The 20045-nt window shown below is 35.1% G+C and overlaps 1 protein-coding gene across 3 annotated transcripts in view; it reads right to left on the bottom strand.

The window, feature by feature from the left end:
• RTTN (rotatin) overlaps window positions 1–19729 on the bottom strand; it is a 79640-nt gene extending 59911 nt beyond the window's left edge. For 2 of the 3 annotated variants that reach the window (XM_030971331.1, XM_030971332.1), the window contains exons 1-13: window positions 19429–19729; window positions 18630–18817; window positions 17209–17404; window positions 15474–15563; window positions 14230–14308; window positions 12899–13013; window positions 12215–12365; window positions 11139–11304; window positions 8437–8618; window positions 5410–5525; window positions 3541–3711; window positions 2044–2256; window positions 703–815 (exon numbers count right to left, since the gene is read on the bottom strand). In XM_030971331.1, the coding sequence (XP_030827191.1) occupies window positions 703–815; window positions 2044–2256; window positions 3541–3711; window positions 5410–5525; window positions 8437–8618; window positions 11139–11304; window positions 12215–12365; window positions 12899–13013; window positions 14230–14308; window positions 15474–15563; window positions 17209–17404; window positions 18630–18817; window positions 19429–19606 (1958 nt within the window). In that variant the 5' untranslated portion in view covers window positions 19607–19729. Of the gene's footprint in view, window positions 1–702; window positions 816–2043; window positions 2257–3540; window positions 3712–5409; window positions 5526–8436; window positions 8619–11138; window positions 11305–12214; window positions 12366–12898; window positions 13014–14229; window positions 14309–15473; window positions 15564–17208; window positions 17405–18629; window positions 18818–19428 lie in introns of those variants that run through there. The other variant, XM_030971333.1, reaches the window with a different exon arrangement.
• Window positions 19730–20045: the final 316 nt, after the last annotated feature.

Below are 20045 nucleotides of genomic sequence, written 5' to 3'. Positions count from 1 at the left end.
ATTAGTTAAAAAATTGAATTTCCTATTGCCTGAAACGTCAACCAAACAATGATAAATTCTAAATGTATTAGAACATTGAAAAACATTTATACATTTCATCATTTAGAACATTTACCGGATAGATCTTAAATGCAGTCTCCTTTGAAAAAAATCCCTAAAGTCAAGTTCTGAATCAGTATATAATTAAATTTTTGTTCTTCAAGAACTTTTTCAGGCACCATAAGGTAACTTATTCTCTAACTAGAGACATGGAAAAATTGCAAAAGCAATAAAAATATGCTGTTTAATAAATGAGATGCCATGTTGCAATATAAAGCATCTACAATAAAGAAAGTCCTTTAGGATTTCTGAAAGTAAAATAAAAGTAAATGATACAAATATACTCAGGGCAAAGGATTTTCAAGAAAACTGAGAGACAAGTCAGTGTTTAAGATTGCTTCCTTATAAATCACATACTTTACACACAAAATCATAAAAGCTTGTACATAGAACATAATTAACTTTTTAGCAACTGAAATTTAATTTTCAAGAAATCCACCGCAGAATGGCACAAATTAGCCTGTTCAATGGCTAAAAGAAAAGAATTGTTTCTACAAGCAATAAAGAAGTGAGCTCCTATTTGAGAAACTTTATCCACAAAAAAAAAAAAAGAAAGAAAAATCACATTTTCTCAAGCAGACTTTTAAATAGTAATGTACTCACATATTTGAGCATATGTGAATGCATTCTTGAAGCAAGGGAAAGTGTAGGTGGAAGGGTAGACTACTCAAAGCCTGATCTGCCAATTCTAGTAATTCAGAAAGATTCTTGTCCCCCTGTGAAGTAAAATGAAGCGAAAGAATGAAACTAACAAAATTAGTAAAATTAAAACTATCCAATATTACTGCATAATATTTCCAAATTTATCATAATTAAATACTAAGTAGGTTTTTGTTCAGTCTTTCACAGAGAAGTTTATAATTAACTAATCCAATACATTCCAACAAAAAAATTTAGAACCTCTTCTGGGGAGCTGAAAGCCCTTCAGCTGCTGAGTCTAAATAAACTACTCAGTAGAAATAATGTGTCTAACATTTCACAGCATGAGCACTTTAACACTATTCAAATCACTATTTTTTAATCAATATGCATTTTATGTGAGAGAAGCATAATAAAAGATTTAACTATTAAACTTTAAACATACCACTATTAATAAACAAGTTAGGTTTTTTTAAATTTAAGTACATATATCTTCATCATATTTGGTTACCAAATACATTAAACATGAGCCATTTAAATTTGATAGAGTTAATTTCATTGTAAAGAGCATTTTATGAGCAAAGTATTGCTTCTATTAACTTCAGAACCTGCCTAGACAAAGGATAGATTAACTCTGATTTAAGACAGCACTATATTGATATTGTGTATGTTATTCATTTGTATTAGCATCCGTGGAACCAGTATTGTGCAAAATTGCTTATCCATTTGGATAATGGAGAAGAATATTTCAGTACTGTGCTAGAATCTCTTAACTAATAAAGCAGTTGTCTTCATGACAAAGCGAAATACAAACCTCAGCCAGCCTAGTAGTTGTTTATTAAAGCTGCAATTGCCAAAGTACTTGGGATTTAAAATTTTCTGGATGATATATTTAACTCCTGGACAACATACATACACCCACACTATATATTTTAATAGATATAAAATAGTGTATTATATGAATAAACATGTATTATATGTCAAGATATATATTGATATATATGTACATGTTTGCATAAATAAGTAGAGTTTTTGCTGCTTCTTCTTTCTTTGCCCATAAGAGGTCCTGTGCCCACTTCCAATTTCTTATTTTTATTTCTTTGTTTTTACTTCAGATAAGATTTGTTACCAACATCATGACTAGTATTAATGAAAACAAATATAAATTAACTACACCTCGCATCATACAGAATATGGGCATCTTCCTCTGCTATGTTAGACTTTAACTTTTACTAGAGAGAAAGAAAACAAAGTACAGAAAGAAATATGCCTACAGGAAAAAATTTATATAATAAATTTTCACACCTCCTTATGAACTTCAACCATAAAGCTACAAGTGCATTCAATTGAATATGCAGCTTCTGAAACTTGCTTATAAATACTGTAGTTCTCAGTACTCATCTGCTCCAGATAGGCTGCAATGGATTCATGCATGCTTGGGTATTCCATGGAGAATGACATATCCAGTGAGAGAAGGAACAAAGCATTCAGCAAACTCTTTTGTGTAACTTTACTTGCCTTTGAAAAAGAAAGCAACTGTCAGAATAACAGCCTGAGAATACAGTACCAACAATAGCACCTGCAGTCATTCAACAACTACAATCATTATTGCTGCTACTTAAAATTTAGAAAACACATTTCATTAAATGAGTTTTATATGAAGAATTCTTTTTTCTTCATTAAAAGTGATAGTTATTTAGATGTCACTTCTTATATCGGACCTGCAACCAGTCACAAAAGTTGTGTATGATCCAGGCACGGCACACTGCTGGCCGGAGTCAATTCACTGTCTGACCACAAGACAGCAGAGAGTACACAAAGCACAATTATTTCTGTATTTAAAAAAGCTGTCTACAATTCCACATGGTCATATTGCAAACTAAGGACTAGGATTTTCTTGTTGTTTTGGGTTTTTTCTTTTATTTTTAATTGCAAGTGTACATGTTTTCAACTTAAATTTTGACCTCAAATACAGTAATTTTGTTTGAACTGTTATACACAGAATGCAATTAGGTACACAGGAACATAAAAGACAAAAACTATGAAAAGTTATTAGATTAGTACGTCTACACTTATTTTCAGGTACAAGACTTAATATTAGTGACAAAAACCCTGTAACTGAAAATTAATCTTCTAATCCGATTAACTAATGTCTAGGAAAAGCTACATTCCACTAAAAACTGGTCCAAAAAATTAAAACCAATCCAGGTTTAAACATCTAACACTTTCCATTTCACAAAAACTTCATCAGACCTTCCCAACTGAAATAAAAAAACCAAAACCCTCCCCACTAAAAACAACAAGAAATCCCGAACCCCAAGAGCTACAACAGAATTTTAAAAGAGCACTGGAAGCAAAGAACAGTTAAAATCACTCCAATTTACAAAATGTAATTGATTACTACATTCCATCCGAATAAGAGTGATGATTTTACATGTTACATAATCCTACTCTTACTTGCATGCATACTACAAACGAGCAGGGGGCAGCAGAGCCTCGCAAACCATACATCATATCAGAAAAAAACACTACAGGAGGAAAAAGAATACTGAATTTCAAACATTCATTTAAAAACTGTATTAAAAATGTTCTGGATTTTTTTTTAAGATTTGTAATCTGCAGAATACACTGGTAACTGAAGAATGGACAAAGTTGCCATCATATATCACCTAGAGCAAATCAGATTAATTTCTCTGTCCAAGGGCCTATTTTCTCAGTATTCATCCCTGAGGAAAGTATCTCTTACTGCCCTCTTAAAATGCAAAACCAAGAGACAATCACTCATAATTAGTGATGACATACCTTTTCTACAGGGAGAAGTACTTGGAGCAATCTAACAGTGAAGAGTGAAATACTAATAAATGCCATTCTGTGATGCATCAGCATCACCTTAGGCTGTTCTGCACTTATATTGCTTTTGTGATATAATATAGTTTCTCCAAGCAAACCCAAGACCAGAAGTAATTTGTCTCTCTGAAAACAAAATCAGAAATACAATAATTAGAAAAAAATGAAACATCACTGTTTATTTACAGTGTTTACACAGCACCTGCAGCATCATCAGCACAATTATGCCACATAAGCTAAAATTGCATAAATGCTGCAAAATACATAGCAATGTTTTTGTCACCTATGCATTAGTCCTAGACCTCAGTATACTTTCACTATTAGTTCTGAATACTTTGCTCAATAATTACCCATTCATGGTTGCTCCTTCCCCTTTCCTCTCCCACTTTTCTCTCTCCCCCCCATCACTTTTATTTCTGCTCACTACACTTTTTACCTTCTGAAATTTTACCTGTTTTGAAGTTCAGTCTTAATAAGGAAATATTAAGTCCTGCTTTGAACCTGCTAATAAACCTTCACCTTAAAATTAAAAAAAAATTTAAAAAACCCACCCAAAGCCATTCAAAATAAATTTGAAAACATCAAATCGTTTTTTATCCCTATTGATTTTCAAAAGAAACAGCAAAACTTTTTTCTTTCTCTCCCCTATTTAAAAAATAATCAATATAACTGTGTACCATTACCTATCTTATTTGCAGGGGTTTGTTTATTAGTAGCCTGGAAACAAACATTATCCTACTAATAATAATCAGTATGGTATATATATAATATATTCTACTGTAGTTTGACATATTTATAAGCAATGAAATATACTGATTCAGATCATAGAACAACTAGATGAAGACATATTAAGCTTCCGAGATTAAATGCTCTGCAAGGAATCTTCAGCACTGATGTGATGTTGATCAATTATAATAGATTTTCTCAGATTGGAAGATTACATTCAAAGAAAAAATTCTCATTCACTAATAGGTCCTATAAATTCAAATATTAACAATTATAAAATAGAGAACAGGAAAACCTAAAGCAATATTTTAGTTAACTAACATTGCAGCTGTTATTGTTTCATGTTCAGTGGTATTTTCCATTAATTCAAACAGGTCAAGTGCATTCAAGAGTACATGTAATTCAAGTCTTTAGACAAGTTTCAATCTGCAACTCTGGTATGTTTGTTACATGCCTGAGCCATGCCAGCTTACGCTTCAGCTTTCACTTGTCTTCAAAAGAGCAAGTCATAATCATTTCATCTGTTTTCACTAATTTTATAATTCATGTATATAACAACTCTCAGCTGTTTACAGCAACTTAAAATATTTAGTCAACAGCACCTTAATGCTTTGAATCTCTGCTGGGCCAAAAAGGTCTCTCCTTTCTTTCCCAGCTAAGCAACATTGTTAAGATATCTGAAATTTGTGCAGGGAAATGTGTAGGAAATGGTTAGCATGTATCTTAGAATTCCAGTCTTGATCTGGACAGTTATCTCCCTAATTTGAAACAGATAGTTTATTAGGAGTAAAGAAAGGGAAAGTTGTTATGTACATCAAATTGGTGTCCAATATTTGTAGTCAGTGCTTTTCCCTCAGTTTCCCTTCCCTACATGTGTTTCTCTCAATGGGTGCTTATTTTCTTGAGATGAAACTCCAAGTATTGTCTGGTAAACAAAGTTACATTTTAAAAAGAGCCACCAATAGAACTAGTAATAAACTACTTAAAATTTTCAAACACAAAGCTCAGCAGTAGCTTAGCTATATTTATTGCTGCAGAAGGTGTCAGAAGCTTATCAAAGGAGACAAATATGGCTGACCAAAACCTGAAGAATCTTACCAATTCCAATGCAAAAAGGCTGTCATCTTCCCAAACATTTTCAGAAATAGCATCACCAATAAGGGACATGTCTTCAACAAGCAATTCAAGAACTTCCATTGTCACTCTCCTACTGCCTACAAACACAAATGAGAGGATAAATTCAAATATAGACAAAATATTATGTTTTGATATTCAGAAGACATCACTGTAAACAAGAGATTATTCCTCATATGAAATTCTGGTATTTAAATTTTCCTCTATGCTTTTACAGAACTAATGCTAACTCTCCTCAACCACTAATAGCTCTGAATCAGAGAAGACAAAAACCAGCCAAAGTCACAACAGATTAAAGCAAATGTACACTTAGGTTTTAGGGAAATTCAGATTTTTTCTATCGCAAAATTATTTAAGAAAATAACCATGAACAGTGGTAAATCTGATTACAGACTTTTTTAAAGTTCATAATAAAGTCACCAATTTTCCCCATCCAGACAGCATCTGTTAGAAATCTTCTGTATATATTACCTATTCCCATTCATCTGCATTTTTGGTATAGGAGTGACTTTCTTCACAAAGATTATTTTATTTGAGATCTTTTAAAAAACAAAGAGATGAACACCCACTTGAGTTACTTGCACAATTCTCTGTAACAGTTTCCCCTTTGCTTGTAGGGTGGTATTTATTAATTTTCATTTCTTCTTCTGAGTGTCTCTTAATAACAAGGCTAATCTGGTCCATTAGTAACTTTTATCCTTTGTACAATTTTAAGCTTGAATATGTGGCCACAAAGAAACTTGGCCTGAGCTTAAAAATCTACGGCCTACATACACTACAAATATAAACCTCCTCCTAATGTACCCAGATATTGAGAAAACAGAGGAGTTAGAAGGTTTTATGAAGAACAAGGCAGAATATCTGGAGCCAGACCAAATATTTTCAGCCTCACACAAGTGAAGATGCCAAAACTGTCTGACATCTTAAGGAACCATACGGTGACAGTTTCCCTTAAATAATCAATGTAGTGCAACTGTTGGCTTAGTTACTTTTTGATGCTATGTTTCTATTTAAAATCATACATGTATTTCACACAACAGCATTGAATTTTCAGTGTATCTTTTAATCAAGATAAAAATTCTGCATCCTTCAAAATGCTCAAAACAAAATCTGTTTAAAAAAGATAAAGTTCTACTTGTTTGTTATAATTTAACATTAATTTCTTTGTGGATTTTTCTATCTCTTGTAAATTTTACACACTGCAGAAACCTTGTTGATATACTTGAGGAAAAAAATTTTATCTCTGTATGAGACTAGATGTGTAGCGATAATGACCACAGCTTCTGCAATTTGTACCTTCAGTGATCTGCTTTGGGTGAGAAAGGACAGAAAATGGCACAAAGCCTTTTTGAAAGCTTGGTTTTACTTATCTCACAGAAGTTCTGTTTTCCATTGGTTTTAGGCCAATTTAACTTAATAAATATCTCCATTTTAACCAAAAATCTCAAAAAAAACCCCAAAACAACCCCCACAAAACCAAAACAAGTCCACACCAATACTGATTTCTGCAATGGTTTTGCTTACAAGGCAGATCAGCACAAAGGAAGAAAAATTTCAATTAACATCTCCACAAGGAACAGAATTTAAGCTTAACTAAAATACACATAATTTTGCAAAATAAAAGGCAGCAAATTTTACAATAAGCTTACTGATTTTTCCTTTACCCAGTAATTTAAACATCTAGATTAAAATCTACACTATACCATATAAATTGATAATAATGTTCATAAAAACGCCTGTTGATTTCACTAAAGATAACAACCAAAAATATAATAACCACATGAGAAACTGTGTGTTACTGTCTCACAATATCACACTGTCTCACAGTGTGCCTTCACATCACAGGCTTTCAGAACAACAGGAACAGGATAAAAATATTAGCTTCTTTACAATCTGTGTCTCATTACAGCACAGTGGAAGAATGAAGAAATATCACCAAGGAGAGCTTAAGAAGTGTAAAAAACCTAAGGGGAAGATAAACAAAGACAGGTCCACCTTTCCAGAAAGTAAAACTATTTTAATTCTACAACAAGATTGAAAGAAAGAACCTTGAAATGTAGAAAAACTGTCTTTTAACTCTGCAGATTTGAAGTGACAGGGGCCAGAAATGGAAAAGATAGAAAATACATTTTCTGCAGTTTTACATCATAAATAAAAGATGCAAGAAATCGTGAATGTGCTTGTGACTAATTAATATTTAAATACCATTATTATGAAAGGGAAAAACAAAACTTTAATTCATTTTAGTTGGTTTATAACAAAACAAAAAGAATTGAATCATTTTCATACACATTTCATAGAATTTTTATAAGTTGAAGCCTCTAGCTTTTAGTATTCTAGCCATAGATAGATGCACATTTCCAGCTCCTATATTTGAAACCCTGACCACATTTACCAATACCTGTTTTGAATTACATTACATTTTACAGCTAAATACCATTTTGGACAACCTTGGAGCAAAAAGATTGTCCTCCAAAAGGACTTTGCAATTTAGAACATCTATAAATTAAAATTTGCAATTAGACTACCATTACTTATGTTCCTTAAATCACTTGTTACTGCATTTGTAAGAATAAAAATGAGCCTTTCACCAGAATTTTTGTTTATTATTTCTTGAACAGGAGGAAAACTCCATGCTTAAACAGATCCTTTGGAGAACACCTCTGGTTAAAAGTGGTTATTTTTCCATCTTCCTGAATGACATTTTATCCTGATACATCATTTTTCCACCATACACTGACTCCCTGCCACTGTCAGTAAAAAACACTTAAAACTTCTGCAGCAATTCTGGAAATCAATCAGAAGATTCAAGCTTTGTGACCTGAACAAAGTCTCCAGAAAAGATCTGTTGCAACTAGCCACAGTCCATCAGCAGTCATCTGTGCCTTATTTATTCAGGGTAGTCACCTCATCGACCAACTTCTCAAGAGTATCTTGTATTAATGATGGGAAAGATATGCAAGTTAAATACTTAACTCAAAACTTTCTCACCTGTTCTTAGAAGAGGTATTGCATTTTCCAAGATGGAAACACAGAACTGAGGAAGGCTAAGCTGCTTCATCTGTAATTCCAAAGTGTCCTCATTTTCAATATCTGGTAAGTCAGTATGTCCTACATCAAATGGAGAATGCAGAGAGACTCTGGAGTTTGCATTTGCTTGAGTACTGTTTCCACTTAAAACAGAAATTTAAAAAATAAAAGAAACATAATTAACTCTTGCAAGGAGAAAACACATACGTACAGATGTTACAACCAGCATTTAGTATTTTTATGACTCCTGACTTAAGCATATCCCTCCTCCCGTCCCAGACTTTCTCTGCTATCTACCAGTGTTTCAAGAAGAGGGAGATTTTGTTTCATTGGTTTTTTAAATGTCAGAACAGGTAGCATCACAAGTGAATGCCAACATCACTTAGCACTGTGTACTGGAAGAAATACACATGCAATGAACACAATATTGCATGAGAAATATCAGTTGATTTGAAATTCTTTTTTCTTTTTTTTTTTTGATGAACGAAACCTATCAGGTGCTTGAAGCAACTCAACTTACTAAATCAAATTTCAGCCTGAATTATACTTACTATATTAAAACCATTCTATATAGATAGCCACAAGAATCCTTAGAAGGAAAATTAAGAATCATGAGCTCTGTTTACTCCTTAGGACTACCTCCATCCACTGTAAAACAGGAAGTATTTCCTTGTCCAAGAAAGCCTTAAATGTAACCAAGTATACACTACAAAGTATATGGAATGCTATTAAATTATAGACGTTTTTAAATTATGAAATATTTGATCTATGGTATATGAATATATCATTAAATATAGTATATATGGTTTGTATATTATGAACAATATATTGTTTATAACTGTATTAATTTTTAACAATTATCCAATTCCACTATCAGCATTATAATTAATAAAAATCAGAACATATTTTTAAAGTTTTCTTATCCCAAACAATGTTTAGCAATCTTGGTTTCCTTTAAAAACCTGTATGACTAATAACTGGGTTTTGGTTGGTTCCCTCTTTTATTTTTAAACAAGGTGAAAAAACTGTAGTATGGCTGTGTTACATTCTATTGTCTAATTAAATGTAAAAGATGTAAAAATGTATAAGAAGTTAAATCCCGACTGATTAAGAAGTCAACAGAAAACCTACAATCAAAACAGAAGAGTTCACCAATATGTAGTTTGTCTTTGGCTGAACTTACCAGAGGAAAAGGAAGGAGAGGTATCAATCACAAAAACAATTCAGAAGAGGAAAGATTAAGTTTCCAGGCAGAATTTGAAACAGACAAACAGACAGATTGAAGAGTCTCAAGATTAAAGAAGAAGGAAAAGAAGAGTTACATATAGAATAACAATATACAAATAAATAGCAATAAACAAATTTACATACAATTATGTAAGAAAAGACAAGATTCACTAAAAGGAGCTCTTCCTTATCAAAATCAGAAATGTCCAAACAATACTACTGTCACTTCTATCTATCATATCTTCTATCCAACATCATGTTGTTCTTTATTCAACCACTGGGCTAAATTATATTTTTGTAAGAAATGAGATTCGGGGGCAGTGAGCAGGTCTACTGCAGCACACATGATGCAAGAAGATAAAGGTGTGCAGTCATAAACAGCTCATAAAATGACCCTATTGGCTAGCACTCCCTGGTTTCTAGGAGTCTCATCACTGCCTGAACTGGTACTTATTCTTATGCAGCTTTCATTTCTAGATTGACAGTCCCTTCTCTCTTGCACAATATACACCAGCTGCTATTAAACTGTTAACTGTTCAGCTTTGGAAAATGGCCAGGGCCTAGAAGGCATAAAGCCTGGAATTCATTGACAGTGCCATATTAGTTACATGATAAAAATTAATATATTAGACTTCAATAAAAGTAACTTTTTAATATGACTGTCAAGATGTATTTACAATTGAGCTATTCTCATCACAGTCTATTTGAATACCTAGGAGATACTCAGTCACTAAGCCCATACACCACAGAGACTCAAATGAACTACCAACAAGCACACAGATTTACAAGGACTTTCAAAATCCCACATACTAGAAGACATTGGTACTTGAAGAGCAGCTTTAAGTTTTTCAGTTGGGCAAAGACAAGCAACAAAACCACACACAAAAACTTCTACATTTTGAGTGTATACAGATAATTTATAATTTCATATAAGAGTCAAATATTTACACGTTATAGAACTGAAATTTGTTGTCACATTTAACAACAAATTTTAAAGACTTCAATAGAAATCTTTATACAGCATAGCATTTTTGACAATACTATATACTGTTACCTACAGGATGGCCATTCCACTTAAAAGAACTTATGAGGTCATCTGCTGAAAAAAAGAAAAACCCCTGACTTTCCAGCAATAGATCGAATAAATGCTTTTCTGTATCTTACAAATACATGCACAAGCAATAACAGTTGATAGGAACAGAATTTGTTTAAAATGGTGGTTGAGTACAAAACGTGGCAATGATTTTATGTACTCTGAACACCACTTCAAGAAAGGTTTAATTCATAAACATGGTTTGAATCTTCACAACCAAGAAGATTCAAACCAATCTTACCAAAACCATTGCATCAATCCACACACTGACAAGGAGCTGATAATATAATCCTATATTAAAATGTTTCTAACTGAAGTGTAAGTTATTTTCTGTTTCATTCACCTAGAAGATACTGCATCCCAATCTTGACCATCTCCTCTAGGACGCTGAACTGTCCGTCCAATTACAGAGGGCCGAGGACTGCTGCTTCCAGGTGATGGGTTCTGAGAACCAGGAGCACCTCTTGCTTCTTGACAGTAAGATATAGATGAATTCTGGGAAGCTGTGCCTTTATGTAACACAAAGAACATATTTTCCCTTAGAAGTATCCATAATTCTGAAAGATACTACATAGTAAACAGTAAAAGTAACTAAGGCAGGATATGGAAAAAAACACCACGTAAATACTGAAAACCTAGAACAACTGATCACTGGCAAGTAGCACAGTTTGAAAACCAAATTCCAAGGCAAACACCACTGAAGATTCCAGCTGAATCATAAAACTTGAGTTTTAAAAATAGAAACACAGTGTCTGGGTAAGGCTATTGGACTTGTTGATGTTATAAGTGAATTAGCAGCCAGTACCATTTATTAAGACACCAAATATAGGGGTAATCTTATGAAGAGAACCAGACTACCAATTTATAGAAACGAAGCTTTGACTCCATTCAGATGACAGAATAGAAACAAGAAGACCATTATAAGTAATCAACACCATTAAAGCTACAACATTTAAGCATTAAGAGCATTGTGAAGCAGCCCTCATGACTGCAAAATTAAAAACAATGATTAAACTATTTTTAGCCATCACCATAAAAAAAAGAAAGTTCACAGAGCTCATGATATTAGTAACTACATTGTTAAGCACTAATAGCTTAAAAGCTTTTCTGAAACTTTGCCCACTTTTATTTTACAGATTTAATTTTGTTTTAGTTAAAAATCCCTCCCCTGCTGACATACAAACAATTGGATACTGGGAAAAGTTGATGAATGGGGAATCACAGGAAAGTAAAACTGAATACTGGCATTAAAACAATGCAAGTACTCAAAGTTTTTAAATTAATATTAATAGCACTGAACCAAAACAATTTCAGAAGATTACATTTACCATAAGGTTCTGGTTTTGGTTTCTTCTGTCATTTTAGACAATCTTATCTGTAGCAAAAACAACAGAATCTCAAATATTTAAAAACACCTACTTTGCTCTGAGGAAGAAAAACTTGGATCTCTATGGAAGTTAAGCCTAGTTCTCAAAAAGATGCAGAGCTGTTGCAAGCATGACACAGCCTGCAAAGCCAACTGGTGTCTCCCATCTCCTCCAAAAGCCAAGTTCAGAAGAGACAAAAGGCTCTGCAAAGACAAAACCACCAACATCAAGACCTGAACATTAATCATCGTCATGAACAACCATGCCAGCAAGTCTTATATTAAATATAGTTCAAAAATGTTTCCAAGTGTTTTTCAAAATCACAGTAAAGAATAAATAGGCTCAACTACTGTTTCATTACTGAATGCAAGACTACCAGGCCTAAGGAAGAAGCCAAGTTTCACATTATATTTCCAATAAAGTTACCACTTTCATTATGGGAGCCTCATGGGAGCCCATTAGAGGGTGTGCAGACAACAGCCACACAAATTTATCTTTTTCAGAAGAAACAAAGTATTACTTCAGAAAACACTTCATTAGTGATTAGCAAGATACATTGTTAGAAGCAAAAAACTTTAAAACTGCAATATACAGACAATGTCCCCTTTCCTATGCACCTGGAGTTAGCATGAAGGTACTTCTGTTTAACTATTTTGTTTAAAACCAAATTGAATCATTTGCATCAATTCATTCTTGGCAAAGTTTATACCAATAAAAACTATATGTGAATTCTTGCCTGTACAATCTTTGGCCTTTGAAGGAAGATCTCTGCAGGAAAATCTTGCATAATCACATCCTGAAGAAGCTCACATGTACTCCAAATTAAACTTTGGTTGTTACTTCTCAAAGAGCTACAAGTTCATATTTAAATATGTATTAAAATGAAAAGAAAACCAACCAGTAATTATTAGCCTGAACAAGTCTTTACAAGAAAGTTATAATCACAACATTGAAGAATCTAGAGAAAAAAAATCTCTGTAATTCTATTGTCATATCATTTTTTCAGTTGAATTATTCCTTAGTTATATAAACAATAGAGAAAAAACTCAATTCCCATAAGTAAAATTTGGTTACAAAAAGAGAAAAAACTTTATTGATTCTGAATTTGAAATTAAAATAAGAACTACCGGAAATTCCCTGTGAAGCTAGTGATTATCTCAGTGGTATATAGCAAGTAATATATCTCATACCAGTAAGAATGTTTCTTTAATTACTAAGGTACATGTATAGCTTAAAAGTGTTTGCATTACATAAGTGGGAAATTTCATAAAAGGGAGAAATTTATTAGCTATGCTCGAAGATGAATATTAGTAAATTATAAGAATCTTTAGGACAGTCCATTTCATTTTTTCCAATTGTTTCAGAAACCACTGTTTCTGAAACCACTGTAAAAAATCAAATATGTCCAGTGTTACAAATCTGTGTTCCTCTTCTATACTCCAGCATAAAGGAAATTAAATATTAAACAGGTCCTCCAGCTTCAGAAATCTTTCAAAAGGAAAAAACAAACATACACACACACAAAAACATTTGTGCTAGAAATATATCAGAGCTCTGTGACAACTCATAAGGAATCCCAACTACCAAACTGTCCCTTGGGGCACTTCAAACACTTTTTCTAAATTAAAGAAAAGAAAAAAAGTCACTGCAGAAAGACGGTTGGAATGACTCAATGCCTGGATAAGGCCCTGTACCTAAACTTATTGGCCTAAAGCTACTACTGAAATTAGGGATTTTCCTACCAACTGGTCATGGGGGTAAAGTAAATAATTATTTTATTTCAGCTTGTTCTATTATTAGCTGAAAGAAATCTTTGATCTACTTAAGAAATTTAAAATACAGACTGAAGCGTCATGAAGAAAAGACCCAAAGACACTCTGATTTAAACACAAGAAATGGAGAGTGATTTTGCCCAGCTTCAGCCCAGATTTTATGACCATTTATCAAAAATTAGCTCATTGGGCTATTTACAAGAACAAGCTCATGATGCAGAAGGACAGAAACTTACAGCCATTAATCCTGAAAAAGAAAAAGTACAAGGAAATTGTAATGTTTCTATTACTGCACCTTTCATTTGATGAAAGAACATGTCTATCTGTTGAAGTCAGAGTTAGCCAAGGAAAGGTGGAAAATTTCAAGCATTTCACTGCAAAAAAAACCAGAGCAGATGTCTTGAAATATATTTTATAGAAATATTATATTGTATACATTCAAGGCAAAATAAAAAACCTATAAACAATATACTATCTTATACAGAGATATCTTTTAATAAACACAGGCTTGCACAAGCTGAAATGCTTTTAGACTTTTCAGAAATACCAAAATATCACCAAGGTCATACCAAATCCAAATGAAATATGTTTATTGAAGAAAGCTTTACCAAAAAATGAACACATTAGTGGAAGACTACTCAGTCTGCCACATCATGCTTTCAATCAAATTATAATTTTTTTATCTGCTACTAAAGAATATTTTATCCACTAGCATGATCTCTAAAAATGGAAAATTCACCTCATGGTTTTACTCTTCAAGCAGTAGAAATTATTTTTCTTACAAAATTATGACACATAATAACTTTGTAATGAGAATATCTTTAAAGCTATTTCTAACTTAAAAGTATGTAATAATTATTGTGCAATTCCTAAGATAGTTGATATGCTACTAAAAACTCAACTGGTGATTCACCTACAGTAACTGCAAAGTCATTTTTTAAAATCTAGATCTCAGCAACATACTATATTTTAAATAAGAAACTCTCCTGTGACCTGCTACTAGTATACTGGTACAGGCAAAGACTTGCCAAAGTATTATTGATCTGTGGTTGTCAGTGAAACACTCCATATCATTTGACAAAAAAAAAAAAAATCAAAGCATAACACTGGTTTTCATTTAAATACAAAGCAAAGATTCCCCTAGCACCTAAACCAGTTTTCTGAAAAGTAGAAAGGTATTTCAGACTAAGTTTTGTTGAAATAAAACTTACTTAATCGTTTAAGCCACTTCTGATTATGAAACACAGATCATCTGGAAAACAGTGGCAATTTAAATAATTTTTAAAATTGCAGCACTTTCTAATGTACTTTAGATGTTCCAAAGAGCTACACTATTTACTGGAAAAGGGAAATATCTATTAAGATGAATGTCATTTTTATAAGCATTATAATTGTAGCTTCTGTGGTGTTAGATTTCACAGAATAACAAAAGGAAAAAGAAGAGCCAATTTTGCTATCCGCATTTGTAATGGAATTCCATCTAAATTACAACTCTAAGTTCCTTCTGTAATTAACATATTCTTTTATAACTACACATACCAACTGTTCTTTTGGGAGATATTTCTAACTGTGGCAGATGACTTCTACTTTGACAAAAATATCCAGTGAATAATTCCTCTTGAGGCAGAACTAAAATACAAAAGGGGTAAGTTTAAAAAATGCACATGCACAAAAAAACTCCTCAGTTTATTTTCATGCTTTTCCTTAACTACCTCCCTCTTGCCCTTGAATTTTAAATCAGTTTCCTTAATAGGTTAAAATGGTCTCAAATGATCAGAAAACTGGAGTAAAAAGAGTGTGTCAATGTTTATTTTTTTAAAAAATCATATTCTGCAACTTTAAAGGGTGCATTTTTCTCCATTTTTTTACACTAACTAGCATACCAACAATAGCAAAAACAATTACACAGCCTGATAGAGGACTGACAGGCAAATAAATGGCTTTCCTTTAATCTATCTCTGTAGTAATAAAATTAACTTTTTAAATTAATTACTTAAAATCTTTTTCTACCAAACTGCTGTCTTCTTAGATCACTTAGAAAATTGCCCTCTTGTATAAATGCATTTTGCCCCACATCATTCATATGCAAACTGTATTAAAAAATACACAAAAAATGTTACCACTAAAAGCAATCTCTCCAGACCATACTTGAACCAATATTTGGTTCAAAGGATCAAACTAGATAATGCCAGGTTATTAGTTTACAGTAATTTTTTCCAGTAACTGAAGTTGAAACAGAAAGAAAAATCCAACACTCCTGCTAGGAAGCATTAGGATTACTCCATCCACACATGCATACAACTTACAGTATAAATAACTTCAACTGAGTAGTTTCAGAAAGTTATAATTTAAGAATGCACATGTAGAAGGTAAAAATCTGCCCCTGTTTGGGCATAGGAAGGAAAAAAATTAAAAATTAATCACCAGGTACATAGTTCTACTGAACTACATCTCCAGGCATTAGAGAGGCAGCAGAAAACACCAAAAATTACTTTTATCTCTGTGACTGCAGAGATGAGCGACAGGGGTGTGGTTGTTAGTGCTACATACACTGTGCAACAGCACTGTCTTTCCCACAATAAGCAGGAGGTAATGTAATATGAAACATAATTTTCTCCTCCAAACTCTGTTCCAAAATTTTTAAGGCAGAAGAGGAGAACCAAATGGGTGAGACTACATCGAGGAGGAAATGTAAATCATTGTAACAGACAGATAATGAGCTAGGTAACAGATGCAAGCAAAAGCACTTCACACATAATGTGACATTTTAAAGAAAGTTTATGTGTTCTTCTATGACAAATGCTTATCCAATGCTAAGTACATAGAGCATACAACTACCGTAGTTTCAAAAATCATTATATTAGGATCAACTATTGTTTTTTTCTTTTTTTTTTCTCATAGGACTTGAATTGCTTTCCAAGCTAGAGCCACAAAGAATGGCAGCAAAGCATACTGGCTAAATTACAAAATTATTTGAACTTGCTACAGACTTGCTGCCATAAAGCTGTCCTTGGAAGTTGTGTCATGCTCTTTGTACATTATAGAAAAGCAGATATTATACATTGAGGAAATGGATACGGAATTCCATTACAGGAATGCCACCAGGTGCTTTAGCTAAGGTCACACTGTCTCTGGCAGAATCTGATTAGCATACACTTCACTGATCTCTCGGGAATAATTCACCTTCTATGCCTGAAAACATCAGCTTCTCATAGCCTTTTCATTTGCTTTATTTTAATATAAAATAAATTACAGTTCAAAAGAGGTAATTTACCTGGTTGATCTACTGAAGGCTGAGACTGAGCTTGATAACATACTGAAGAACTAGAAGGGAGTTCAGAAGAAAGAAAGAACAGTCTGTCCACAATCCCATCAATTATGGCCTGCAAATTTGGATCCACATCAGAGCGAAGCTGAGAGAAGAATTCCACTGCACCAATTCCAATCATTTTCTGGGCAGCAGGTGGATGCTACATTAAGACAAATAACTGAAAAAGTTAGTTTGAAGAGTCTTAAGGTCTCTGGATGGGGGGCAGGGAATAGAGAACAGTAGGGGGAAGAAAGAAAATATTTGAAATTCTTAAGTTATATTTTGCCTGTATTCATTTAGATCATTGTGCTGAGGTAGAGGTCACTTTCTTCCCAGTGGCTGGCACAGGGATGTGTTTTGGACTTGTGCCGAACACAGGATTGATAATAAAGAGATATTTTTGCTACTGCTAAGCAGGGCTTACACAGAACCAAAGGCTTTTCTGCTGTCCCAGCAAGGGATCTGGGAGTACAGGGGAGCTTGGGAGGAGACACACCCAGGACAGGCGACCCCAACTGACCATATAATTGAATCACAGAAAGGCCTGGGTTGGAAGGGAGCTTAAAGACCATCTAGTTCCAACAGCATGCTCAGTCTATAAAGGGGGTGAAATGAAGAGGAAGGGTGGACATTTGGAGTGATGCTATTTGTCTTCTCAAGTCACTATTCCGTGTGAGGGTGCCACACTCCCCTGGAGATGGCTGAACACCTGCCTGCCCATAGGAAGTGGTGAATGAATCCCCTGTTTTCCTTTGCTTTTGCACACAGCTTTTGCTTTCCTATGAAACTGCCTTTGTCTCAATCCATGAGTCTTCTCCTTTTTACCAACCCCATTCTCTCCCCACCCAGTGCCACTGGTGGGGTGTGAGCGAGCAGCTGTGTGGGGCTTGGCTGCTGGCTGGGGTTAAACCCTGACATCAGTCTGTCAGTATCAAGGATAGGCGTTTTTTTCACTCTGCATAGTTGCAGCTTAGTGTTTAAAACACAAGAATGTAAAAATCTGAGCTATCTGAAGTTTCTGTAACATTTTCTCAAATTATTTGCAACAATGTTCAAATCTTTACTTTCCAGGAACAATGCAAATGCTTAGCTGCAAATCACACTCCAAGTTAAAAATGAAGCACTAGATGACAAACTGAAGAAGCTGAGAAATTGAAGCAGAAACCCAGAAAAAACGATTCTTCTCAACCCTCTCACTCATTTGAAGGCGCTGAAATTGTTATAATTTTGGTCTACACACAGTGGCTTCATTATTCCTGTCTTTGTAAAACACTCTGAAAATCTCATTACATGGAGATACAAAGTCAAGTAATAACCAGCTTTATTTAGCTTCAGTATTCTAAAAACATACAGTTTAAAAATAAATGAATGTTAGTAAGTCATACCTTGATCAAACTGTTCACAAAATTTAACACTTCCTCTTTTATTGGTACAACTGGGAAATTGAACCACTCCAAAAGGTTACGAAAAAGTGCTTTTTCATGGACCAGATCAGCATAGGAAATCAAGTTGTGGTCAAGTTTAAACAGAATAGTCTTCAAAGATCGCTCTCTTATCTCTGTCAGTTCATGACCTGCCCAAAAAAAAGTCATTAAGAAACCTATAAAATTATTTGACATGACTTTGTTCTTATTTGGAGAAACAGAATGCTACCAGAGATGCAGAGAAAAAAAAAAAAGCCGGCTTACAAGCTGCCATTATTATGCCTAACAGGAAGACAAATACGATTAGCACTCGCCAGCAACAACCTCATCAAGTGTGTTTGCATGGTTATAAAGCGGTGAGACATTATAAGATATACTGATACAATCCGGTGCCAAATGCGCCTCTATTGATTTAACCTGGTACCGGAACCTCTACCAGAGTATGTGGCGGGCAAAGCTGCCTCAAACTCACAAAAAACTACCCAAGTCCCCTGAATCCAAAGGCACCGTGTCTGAAGGGGAAGCCCTTGGCGTTTCCTTATGGAAGCGTGTCCCCCTAGGGCAGCGCCGCCGCCCCCTCCGCGCCTGCCGCGGGGAGCGGAGTGGAAGAGCAGCGGGCAGACAAGCGGCGAGGGCCGGCGGAGGCCGGGCAGGGGCGGCCGGGCTCCCACAGAGCGGCGCTGAGCCGCAGGCGGCGGGCCCGGCAGGGAGAGGAGCCATCGTTACCGAGCTTCCGTCATTACCGAGCTTCCATCATTACCGAGCTTCCTGACGAGCGCCGCCAGCTCCATCGCGCCGCTCCGCCCGCCGCATTCAACCGCCGCGCCGGCCCGCCCGGCCGGAGCCGCCCGCCGAGCACCTCGGGAAATGTAGTCCGCCCGCTTCCGCCCCGGGCCCGCCGCCCCGAGTTGCGCGCGAAGCACGCCGGGATCTCTCATCGCGCCTCGGGACACCGGCGGGAGCACAGAGAACTACAGTTCCCATGAGGCCCCGCGCCTCCCGCCCCGCCGCGGGCGCCGGGCCTGCGGGGCGGGATGGCGGCGCGGGGCGGCCGAGGGAACCACAGCTTCCAGTGTCTGCGCCTTCCTGCGGGGGGTGTAGCCAGGCGGGACCCGCCTCTCCTCTCCGGCAACTAACCAGTGACAGGATGAGAGGACATAGCCTTGAGAGACGCCAGGGGATGATTTATTTATCCCAGTACGGAAGGGAGACTGCTAGAAAGATAGCGAGGGACTTTTAGCGAGCGCCTGTAGTGACCGAAAAAGAGAGAATGAGTTCTAACTGAAAGATAGTGGGTTTAGATTAAATATTAGGAAAGAATTCTGTACTGTGAGGATGGTGAGACTCTGGAACAGGTTGCCCAGAGATGATGTCCCA

This window comes from Camarhynchus parvulus, chromosome 2 (genome assembly GCF_901933205.1).
Source record: "Camarhynchus parvulus chromosome 2, STF_HiC, whole genome shotgun sequence".
Classification (NCBI taxonomy): Eukaryota; Metazoa; Chordata; class Aves; order Passeriformes; family Thraupidae; genus Camarhynchus; species Camarhynchus parvulus.
Note: the sequence above shows the minus strand (reverse complement) of the source record. Positions and strands in the feature narration are given on the sequence as shown.